Here is an 11003-nt window from a genome sequence, read left to right on the forward strand (position 1 = left end):
GTAGTGTATTAGTCATAACTTTTAATAAAACTCTAAATGACAAATGGTTTAACTTTCTAAAAACTAGATACCAAGGGCTACAACATTCATTTTTGGATCATCTCCAAATTCCTTATAGATTGCCAGATATAAGTTTCCAAAGTCGAGTCACTGCAACAGAGATTTTATTCTATGCGATCGCGTGAAGTCTTCCGTGATCGCAATGCCCAGGTCCATTTTTCCTATTTTTCTCTCCGCTATCACGGCCAGGTCCACGCAATCGCACTGCACACCCATGTAGCCAAAAACCAGCAACTAGAACAACCCCGAAACTCACCCCGAGCCCCTCGGAACCCCGTTCGAACATACCAACAAGTCTCAAAACATATTACGGACCTACTCGAGACTTCAAATCACATATAACAACATCGAAACGACGAATCGCACCTCAATTCAAACTTAATGAACTTTAAATCTTTCAACTTTTAAATCTCGCGTCGAAACATATCAAATCAATCCGGAATGAACTCAAATTTTGCGTACAAGTCATAAATGATATAACGAAGCTACTGAAATTTCCGGAATCACAATCTGGACTCGATACCATAAAAGTCAACTTCCGATCAAACTTTCAAACCTTCAATTTCTTACTTTCGCCATTTCAATCCAAATTCAAAATAAATATCAAGATACACTCCTAAGTCCGAAATCACCATACGGAGCTATTGGAACCATCAAAACTTTATTTCGGAGTCGTTTGCACAAAAGTCAAACTCCGGTCAACCCTTTACCTTTAAGCTTCTAAACAAGGATTGTTCTTTCAATTTAATCCCGAATCATCCGAAAACCAAAGCCGACAATTTACACGAGTCATAATGCACATTACGAAGTTGCTCGAAACCTTAAGCCGCCGAACGGGGCGCTAATTCTCAAAACGACAAGTCGGGTCGTTACAGATTCTTTTGTATGTCATTTAAATATTTTAAAATTATTAGTTATTGTGACTTATAGTACTTTTTAAGTAGTTTTCAAATATATAGGTTTTATTTTTAAAAAAAAACTTAATAATTTTATGTCAAAATTAAAAAGTTTGAATCTCAGTAAGCAAAAAGTGTTACATAAATTGGGACAGATGGAGTAATATGTATATGTAAAATAGCCTAACAACTTTGAAAATGATACTCTCAAAATAATATCCAATTGTAATAGAAATAATTGATCGATATAATTTGCATAAAATTCTGCACTTGTCAAATTGTATCTAAGGCCCCCAACCCAAACCCAACCATAGCAACAGATGCAGTTGTAAGAAAAAGGATTCCTTCGAATTTAATATTTTTAACACCGCACGACATATAGATGAATATGTAAAATACTAACTACGACTTTAATAAATATTTTATCTGAAATCATAATATTAAAAGTATAATAAGTTAAATTTTAAATTTTTTTAAAATTTCAACTCATTAAGTTTAAATTGTGTATCATCCACCACCACCTTGAGAAACATTTTAAAAAAAGAAAAAAGAAAAAATCAAATAAAGTAGCAGCTGATATACCTACAAATCCTCAACTCTTTAAGTATAGTACTATCCAATATCCAGAAAAGGCCAAAACAAGCAACCAGAAAAATCTGAGCAAAAATATATACTGAAGAGGAGCAAATACAATTATACCAATGTAACAGTCTTTTTTGCATTCCTTTTCCACTATCCTGCTCAGACTGTGCGAGCTGTACCTTCTTCAGCAAGGTATCACTCTCTCCATCATTTTCTCCAAATTCCCTTTCCATTTATTTCATACTTCTCTTTAGTTGTGTTTTTCTTCACTTATTTGGAGACTAATTTTCTTTGGTTTTTCGCAGTTGTTAGAAATATTGGTAAGTTATATTCATCATTTGCTTCACATGCAACGCTTACGTATTTCTCCTTTTTTTTTCCTTCAATTTTTTGCTTATTTTACGCATTTCTACTGATTTTTACCAACAATGCTCTGTTCCTCTTTTCTTATATTTACTCTGTTTTTCTAAGGCAAAAATAAAAAAATAAAAAAAGTTGTTTTTAAGGTCTAAATTTTCATTTTTTATTTAGTTACTCTCTGTTATTTCAAGAGAAAATTAAATTGTATTTCTCCATTTTTGCTTTGTGTTTATGTCTATGCATCTTTTGATCTGTACATACATGGGTCTTATTAAGAATTTTTTTTTCCTTCATCTATGGGTGTAACGCTTATGTAAACACAATTTTTTTTTTTTTTTGGTTGCAAAAAATGCTTTGTTCCTCTTTTCTTCTATTTACTCTGTTTTTCGTCTAATCTGTACGTGGGTCACATTTGGGTTTTGTTGTTGTTGCTATTTATGTGTGTTTAGTTTCATAATCTAGGCTTGTTTTTCAAAATTTACACAGTTCTTTTACTCAAAAACACTCGCTATAGTTACTCTCTTTTTTTTCAAGAGAAAAGTAAGTTTGTATTTCTCCATTTTGCTATTATGATTATATCTCTGCATCTGTAATCTGTTAAACATGGTTTCATGTTCAAATTTTTATATTTGTTTATTTTCGTCCATATGTATGTTAACACTGTTGTTTTTCTCCAACAATTCTCTGTTTCTCTTTTCTTATTAGTATTTACTCTATTTTTTGTGCTCTAGATTTTCACTTGTATGGCTCTGTATCAAGGGAATGATGTTGATGAGAAATATGTATTTCCATGGATGGGAATTGTAGCAAATGTTCCCATTGAGTGGGATGGTAAGCGTTACGTGGGAAAAAGTGGCTCGGGGCTCAGGGATGATTTGACGAACAAAGGGTTTAATCCGGTGAGGGTACATCCATTGTGGAACCATAGGGGTCATTCAGGGTATGCTGTAGTTGAATTTAGTAATAATTGGGATGGCTTTGCTTATGCAATTAAGTTGGAGAAGATTTTTGAATCACAACATAGAGGGAGGTTGGACTATTTAGGTTCAGCAAATAGGGGAAATAAGTTATATGGTTGGGTTGCAAAGGCTGATGATTTCAGGTCAGCAGGTGTAATTGGTGACTATGTGCGGAAAAATGGAGACCTGAAATCTATCTCCGATGTTCAGGCAGAAGAGAAGCGCAAAAATGATGCGCTTGTCTCTAATCTGGCTGACACAATCAAGGCCAAAAGTAGGCGACTCAAGGAGATAGAGAGCAGATGCAATGAAACATCAATGTGCCTAAACAAAGTGATGATGCAAAGAGATGAAATGATCCAAGAATATAATGAAGGTACATATTTACTCCTAACAGATAGTATTAGCTAGTTTAACATTGCCTTTTTGTTCACACTTTTGACGTACAACAAGTACTTACTATTAACTACAGAGTTACAAGGGATGGCGAAGAATGCTCGTGATCAACTAGCAAAGATGATCAAGGAGAGAGAGAAGAATAAATTGTATTTGGAAGCACAACGCAAAGAACTTGAGTTGCGCGAAAAAGAATTGGTGGAAAGGGAGGCCCTCAATGATAATCAAAGACAAGAGCTTAATTCTTTGAAGCAAATGGTAGAAAGTCTTATTTGCTGTTTAATTGATTGACTTTAACTGGTTAGCAAAAAAATTATATGGAGATATAAGCATATGAAGGAATTAGACTACTACCTATGAGGTAGAAAATTATGATATTGTAGAAATAGACTGTTGTATTTGTAGAACTAAGATTGTGGATAGACCTGAGAAACTTCATCTGGATTTTACTGTCAATTCAAACAACTTTCATCACTCTCGTTTCTCGTTTTCCTTATATATACGTTACATGCATCTGAATTCTTCCTCCTTGAAAATATCCTAATCCAAAATGAAGTAACAAGAATCTAGTATTTATGCACTTCCAAGTTTAACTTTGTTCTCAGTTAAGCTCTGCTGATATTAAGGAATATATCAGATATTCGCTTGGCGTGCTCTTTTTCTAGGAATTCTTTAACTGTAAAATTCTTTTTTTATGTGTTTTAGAATGAGAGAGCAGAAATGGAGCAAAAGAGGATGGATGAAAGTGTCTTAAAGTTGGCAGAAGAACAGAAGGTTTGTATGTCCATTATTATGTGTTTTTACTCTCAACTTATGTAATAATTAGCCTCTGACAGCCAAGAGAATTTTACTTTGCAGAAGGAGAAAGAAACTCTCCGCGAGAAGATCCTGGAGTTGCAAACAAAACTCGACTCAAAGCAGGCGCTAGAGTTGGAGATAGAACGTCTCAGAGGGGCTACGCAAGTAATGAGACACATGGGAGACGGCCAAGATGTGAAGAAAAAATTAGACGAGATCCAAGAGAGCCTAAAAGAGAAAGAAGAAGAATTAGAAGATCTTGAAGCTTTGAATCAAGCTTTAGTTGTCAAAGAACGCCGAGCCAATGTTGAGTTACAAGATGCCAGGAAGGAGTTGATCGATGTAAGTGCAATTCTGCAACAGCCTAAGCTATTTTGTGAATATCTCTGCAGTCTTTTATTTTCTGCACCATGAGATCAGTTTCTACATTATTCTATACTGTTTAACATTCAAGTCTATATATTTATGCATAACTTCGACGTGTAAGAACTTAGCAAATAGGCTTCAAATCTTTGAAGATTTATGTGGTCACAACACTCCATAAAAGAACCTCGTAAACTATTTGAATTCGTTCTGCTGAGGTTCTATCTGAAAATTTGACAAATGAAACATGTTTCCATGGCATTTAGGGAATGAAGCAGCATTCTTCTCGGGCTTTAATCGGTGTCAAGAGAATGGGAGAACTTAATGTTAAAAGATTTAAGGAGATAACCAAGAGAATGTTTGTTGAAGATGCAGATTTCAAAGCTGCCGAGTTGTGCTCAATCTGGGAGGCTCATCTTAGGGATCCCAACTGGCATCCCTTTAAAGTTGTAACAACTGAAAATGGTCCTAAGGTAATACATTGAAGTTTCTTACTTATCAAAAAAAATAAAAAAAATACATTGTGGTTGCCAAACATAACCTTATGATTTCTGCTGTACTGTTAGGAAATTGATGATAAAGATGAAAGGTTGAATAGGTTGAAGCACGAGTATGGAAAAGCAGCTTATGAATTGGTTACTACTGCTTTGTTGGAGATGAATGAAAGTTCAAGTAGTAGAGGCATAACAACAGAGTTGTGGAATTACAAACTAGAACGGAAAGCTACCATCAAAGAAGGAATATCATATGTTGTCCAGAAGTTGAAGGCCAGTAAAGCGAAGAAGCGTTAAACTTTCATGGTTATGTTCAACACTGTCAATGGCATATGATGCCTTATCTAGTACTTAGAATCTGTTTGAAAACCAATATACTGAGACAGAAGCATATGTTTTGGTTATGCAGGTCAGACTGCTAATGTTTTACCTTCTCTATTGTGGTACTCCTATATGTCATGACAATTGAAATTGAACTATTAGAGAATCCAAGGTTGAGTAAGGAATAGCAAAAGCAAATGTGCGCTTTGAGTAGTAGTATCAAAGTAATCTACCTTTATATTTCAAGCTTTGAATGGCATCTAGAAGCATACTTTTATGGGTGTGAAGGTGAGAACTGCTAATCTTTTAGCTTTATGACAGAATATGTCATAATATATGAAATTGAAACATTAATTGTATCACTGGTGAGATAAATGATATCCTCGGGTTCAAGCTCTTGCAATGGAGAAATTTCCTTTTAGTGGGCTCTACCTGGTTCGATTCAGACTTAGTTGAACCGGTGATTTCGGATGCATAATTTAAATAAATAAAATTAAATGTAGGCCCAAGAATATATCGAAGTGTGCTTGCTTGACTTGACAAAGTTCAAGGAAACACTAGAAATGGCATCCAAAGCTCTGCTTTAGAGAATCCAAGGTTTGATCTCAGGATACTTGCATAGAAATAACAATGGGTCAAATCTGCACTTAAGTAATATCAAAGTTTCTACCTTCATACTTCAAAGAGCCATTAAATATAATGGCAACAACAACCAAGTTGGATCTTAAAAAGATAATGTGTGCGCAGACTGTACCTCTGCTATGGGTAGAGAGGCTATTTTCGATAGACCTTCGTCTCCCTCCCTCTAAGAACTCCCCACCTTGCTCTTGGGGTAACTCGAACTCACAACCTCTTGGTTGGAAGTGGAGGGTGCTTACAACTAGAGAAACTCACTCTTGTCAAAGAGCCATTAAATCAGAAACATAAATAACTCAGATGTTTCAATTAAAGTAAATCACTATAAATCACTGAAAGTACAGTAAAATACACTACCCAGTGCCCATGCATCAACTACAAAACATTAGATTGATAGTATTACATTGTTCATTGAACAGCTGCGGGCTACATGTTTCTGCAGCCGCTTCAGCTCTTCTACACAAACAAAAAAAAAAAAAAAGGCCAAAATGCCAATAGAAAAAAACCGAAATAAAAAACACTAAAACTCGAAATGCATGATCTACGAGTCTTATATATTGTGTTACTAATCACTTCAATACTCTATTTAGACTCTAAAGTTCTTTCCAACAAAAGTTTGACCAAATTGCCAATGGGCTGGCGCAATGTTCCACGAGGTGGATTTGCGCCTGTCACTAGCTGTAACCCTGAATGACAGTGCCTGACCAACCAAAACGGAGTTGGTTTGCCAGTTCTGACCCCAGTTACGGCTCATTGTTATCCAACCAGACCTCGAACCCTTAACCATAAGCTTCAAAATGTCACCTGCACCCGCGACATTGGTCACCAAAACCAAGTTGAAGTAACGGAAACCATTGATTGTGAACCTAATTCCACCTTGCTTCCTGCATGGCACCCTGCATAAACAAAAAAAAACGATCAATTAACATTATTTAACGCCGTCAATGTATATAAATTAAACTTTTATTGTACAGGGTGTGAACACATAAATGTTCATTTTTGCTGTAGAATGTAAATCCTATGTTAGCGTGAGACATGGACCGTTAATTAAGGATGAACAAACAATGTGGCTGGGACTTTTCACACTGATGAATAAATCTAGGGGTGGTCCCCACCACCTAGGGTTTTGGAATTTGACATTCTTAAGGAGGATGTTCATGTAGGACCAGCTTCCAAATTTTCCATAAGCAAAATGTTTGAAATTTTTAGTAGATGACAACTCACTAGCTAAATATTTTTATTTCAAACCAACAAGGTAAGAAATATTAGTCACACCTGATCTTTATATTAAGACAAATAAATTAACTTTAAGGGGTCGTTTGATATGCGTGGGATAAAGTGTGGTACTACATTTACACTATGTTAGATTGACAGTACAAATTTAGCTCATGATAAATTTATATCAACCAAACACCAGTAGTATAAACTTAGTCTCAGACTTCCTGAATATCCTATCTTATCTCACCTTATCCTATCAAACTTGGTATTATTTTATCCCACTTCCCAGACAAGATAAATTAATCTAGGGATTATAGTTATGAACTATAATCTCGAAATAATTTAATCCGTGTACCAAACGACCAGAGTCACAGAGTATGGTAAAATTTGTCACTTAATCTTGTGACTATAACTCAAAGACAGCTGAGAATTGAGATGAGATTAATTTTGACCATGTTCTTTTTTCCTAAATTACTTGAAAACTCATTAAAACATTTCTTTCCTAATATAGTTTTGAGTTTCGACCCCAGTGTCAAGTGAAAAGAGTGCCCTATGACACAAAATAAGTATCAAACAAAATCAATAAAGAAACCAACTCAACATGACCCCACAAGAAAAAGAAAAGAAAACCTAAAGGGCACATAAAGAAACAGAAACAAATAATAAAGTGAAACCAAGAAAAGCTATAAAAAGAAAGTGACCATATAGGAGGGCTTTACCACTAGATGTTTATACTACACGAATATGTCTAAAGCAAAAAAAGAAAAAATATTTATACAAATAGTGGACCGTATTTATTATTTACTTTTTTAGTCAGTATACTTACATAATACACACGATTATATACATACATTACACATATTATACGATCCCCTGAAATTTTAAGTTAAACGGTTGAATGAATGACTATTTAGGTTAATTCTTAAAAAAAATACTTACCGACGGTAAACAACAGGGACAATTCCAGCACGATATTCTGCAATCTTGAGAAACATGGGCATGGCAAGGTCAAAATGAGGCCGAGGAGGATTACACCAACCACCATTGTCATTAGGCAAAGCATAATTTGGAGGACAGAAATTAGTTGCAGTAATTAAAATGGAAGGACTTCCAGCATGACACCATTGAGGTTGATTATCACATTTAATCTCAAAACAAGCTCCACAACTTAGCCCATTGTTAAATAGTGCTGTACTTAATGCTGCATTGTTCACTCCATACCCTTGGCTATAAAGATTACCATATCCACATGCCCCACCTACAAAAAAAAAATAATAATTAACTTGGTATGCTCTGAAAGTATTTTACATGTTACTTAAAAGATAACTATAATAACCATTCATAAAAACCGAAACTATTAACCTCGAAAGAGTTTAAGCTCTGTGCACAGTTGATCTACAGTAACAAGTAATTGCTTGAGTGTTAATATTACAGGTAACTACAGTAATAATTAGTGTAAAATTTATTTGCATTGTTAGGCCTTAAAAATAGGCAGGTCAACTGTTATAACAAAAGTTAAAATACTCAAATTGCAACTTTTGGAGCAAAACATGCTTTTATACTAAAACAGAGAGAGAAAAAGCAGCTACTGTACAAAACAGAGCAAAACCCAGTGTAACTGTAAGAGTACAGAGTATTCCCTTACTAAAAATGAAATAACATTAAATGCAGTATAATTGTCAAAATAATGCAGCAATTAAACCACATTATATGTAATCATCTGATTTTGACTCGAAATTTATGTCTAAAGTTAAAAATGGTGACATACCCATAGTACCAGAGGCATCACTACCACCATAGAAAGTAGCATGAGCAGTTTGCCATGATCCACCAGTATAAACACCTGGGATTCTAGCTTCAACTGTTAGTAAAAATAGTAAAATAATTAGAGAAAAAATGCAGGAGAATTTCAACATCTCCATTTTTGTGGAAAAAGAAAAAGAAGAAAGAAGTTGAAATGTGTAAAAAGAATGGTTAGAGAGAGAGAGAGAATGAGAATGAGATGAGGAGGAAAGTATGGAGGGAATGTGGAGTACTTATGGAGAAAGACTTGAGAGGGTATCAGTGGCAGTTGGTGTAATTTGAGTGCTATCAGTGATCTCACCCCACCCCCCACCCCACCCAAAAAAAAAACCCCCAACCCCTATCCCCCTCCCCTTACCCATTTCTCATCCCCTTACAAAAAATCACTCACCAACAAAACAAAAAAAAAAAAAAAGTGCTAAAAAATATTTATTTTCTAGGAAAATATTTTTTTCTTTATACCAAACGCACCATAATTTTTGTATATAATATAGCTTGGCCCACTATAGCGGGTTATTACTTCGTTTTGGAGGTTATCTTATTAGGTTTGTCATGATAAGTTTATGGCTGACTGCTATTATAATGGTGCATAAAATCTCTATATCATTTAAGTACACATAATTTAAACTCGTAAGAATTTATGTTCTTTACAGTTACGTATAAAGAATTTTTATACTATAAGCTTGAAGTGACCTATTTTTAGATGTAACTCTCGAATATGGTAACTCGAATAAAAAAGTAATAACATGTTATTACTTGTTAAATTACATTAGTTGTATAAGAATCTTTAATGTTATTACTATTAGTATAACTTAAATTCTATGAATAATAGTATATAGTATGCATGGTTTGAAAAAGTAAGCTATACCACTTTTTCATGTAAAATTGGCCAATCACAGTTACTTTGTCTGATCCAAAGTCCTTTCATATGATAGGAGGGCAACAAGTCAACAATTTACATGAAAAATGGAACCGTTCACAAATAGTCACAAAAATTTAATTATGAATTTAATGACTGAGACGAGTTATAGGTTCCATGGCAAATTCAGAACTCTAACTAAAGCGTTAGAGTTTTAGTTATGCGTTCGACAGAATCTAATAATTTTGACAAAATTTTCTATTTGTGTTAAAATTCACTTAATATAAATAATTTATCTATAACCTCGTAAGTTGTCTTTTAAGATTTCAAAACTCATAAGCTCGACGCTTTTGTAAAGAAAAACATGTATTGTATTAATTAGGATGTGATGTGCGACTCATTTTTGCGTTGATTATGAAATTCAAGCGGGTAATGTTCATAAAATATATTCTTATGCTATACTCAAGGTCTTGTTCTTCGATTCTAAAAACCAACAAGGATTGTGGTGAAGTGGTAAGTAGTTCTTCATTTTTAATATGAGGTTTTTGATTCGAATCCTGTATATGGAGTCGCCTTGTTAGGAATCAAATTACCTTCAATGAGAAACTTTTGAGCATAAATTTAAATTTAGTCGGACCCTAATGCAAATATCAGACAACAGGTGAAAAATAAAAAATAATAATTCTAAGTGCTTCAGGCAAAGGTGAAATTCTAAATCTTGACTTCCTTCATTGAACGATTTCCTTACCTTTGAGCCCTTCAATCAAGTCGAAGTAGGTCTTACATAGCCTAAATTACAAAACTATATATATATATATTATTTCAAGTAAAAAATAAAGCAAGTAAACTACATAGATAATATCATTGAATTAAACAATGTCCAATGGCATAGCTACGTAGCCCAATGGATGGTCAAGTGATTACCTTTTAACACATTTTAAGAACATCCTTAGTAGTTACACTTTAGGCACCCTTGTTACAACTGAGATAGGCAACCCATCGATCAACAATGCTCAAAATGAGGTGGATTTTATGGGCTTGAATCCTTATGTTAATATTTTTATCTGCCAATTTTTTTTCAAAACTAAACAGAGACCACAATGGTGTAATTGACACTATTTTTAATCTAAAAGTTTTCTAATAATAACTCTTAACACATAAAATATGTATAAAAATAAATAACAATATTAAAGTAAAAATTTAATTAGAAGTTATTTATTAAATAAATTTTATAACTTAAAAGTCAAGCTTTACAAAA

At 33.9% G+C, this 11003-nt stretch overlaps 2 protein-coding genes across 3 annotated transcripts; one reads left to right on the top strand and one right to left on the bottom strand.

Annotated features, from left to right (window-relative positions):
- The first annotated feature begins 1588 nt into the window (after positions 1-1588).
- Positions 1589-5499, top strand: LOC104106985 (factor of DNA methylation 4-like). 2 transcript variants are annotated; one of them, XM_009615662.4, is made up of 7 exons: positions 1589-1730; positions 2630-3233; positions 3330-3511; positions 3959-4027; positions 4112-4393; positions 4681-4887; positions 4981-5499. In XM_009615662.4, the coding sequence occupies exons 2-7, from the start codon at positions 2642-2644 to the stop codon at positions 5203-5205; spliced, it is 1557 nt and encodes a 518-aa protein (XP_009613957.1). In that variant the 5' UTR covers positions 1589-1730; positions 2630-2641; the 3' UTR covers positions 5206-5499. The 2 variants fall into 2 exon arrangements, with proteins under 2 accessions (XP_009613957.1, XP_070052453.1); XM_070196352.1 differs by lacking the exon at positions 1589-1730 and adding an exon at positions 1782-1858.
- Positions 5500-6168: 669 nt separating this feature from the next.
- Positions 6169-9086, bottom strand: LOC104106986 (expansin-A6-like). The gene is made up of 3 exons (XM_009615664.4): positions 8852-9086; positions 8023-8341; positions 6169-6761 (listed from the first exon to the last, which is right to left on the bottom strand). The coding sequence occupies exons 1-3, from the start codon at positions 9003-9005 to the stop codon at positions 6452-6454; spliced, it is 783 nt and encodes a 260-aa protein (XP_009613959.1). The 5' UTR covers positions 9006-9086; the 3' UTR covers positions 6169-6451.
- Between the last annotated feature and the right edge of the window lie 1917 nt (positions 9087-11003).

This window comes from Nicotiana tomentosiformis, chromosome 2 (genome assembly GCF_000390325.3).
Source record: "Nicotiana tomentosiformis chromosome 2, ASM39032v3, whole genome shotgun sequence".
Lineage (NCBI taxonomy): Eukaryota > Viridiplantae > Streptophyta > Magnoliopsida > Solanales > Solanaceae > Nicotiana > Nicotiana tomentosiformis.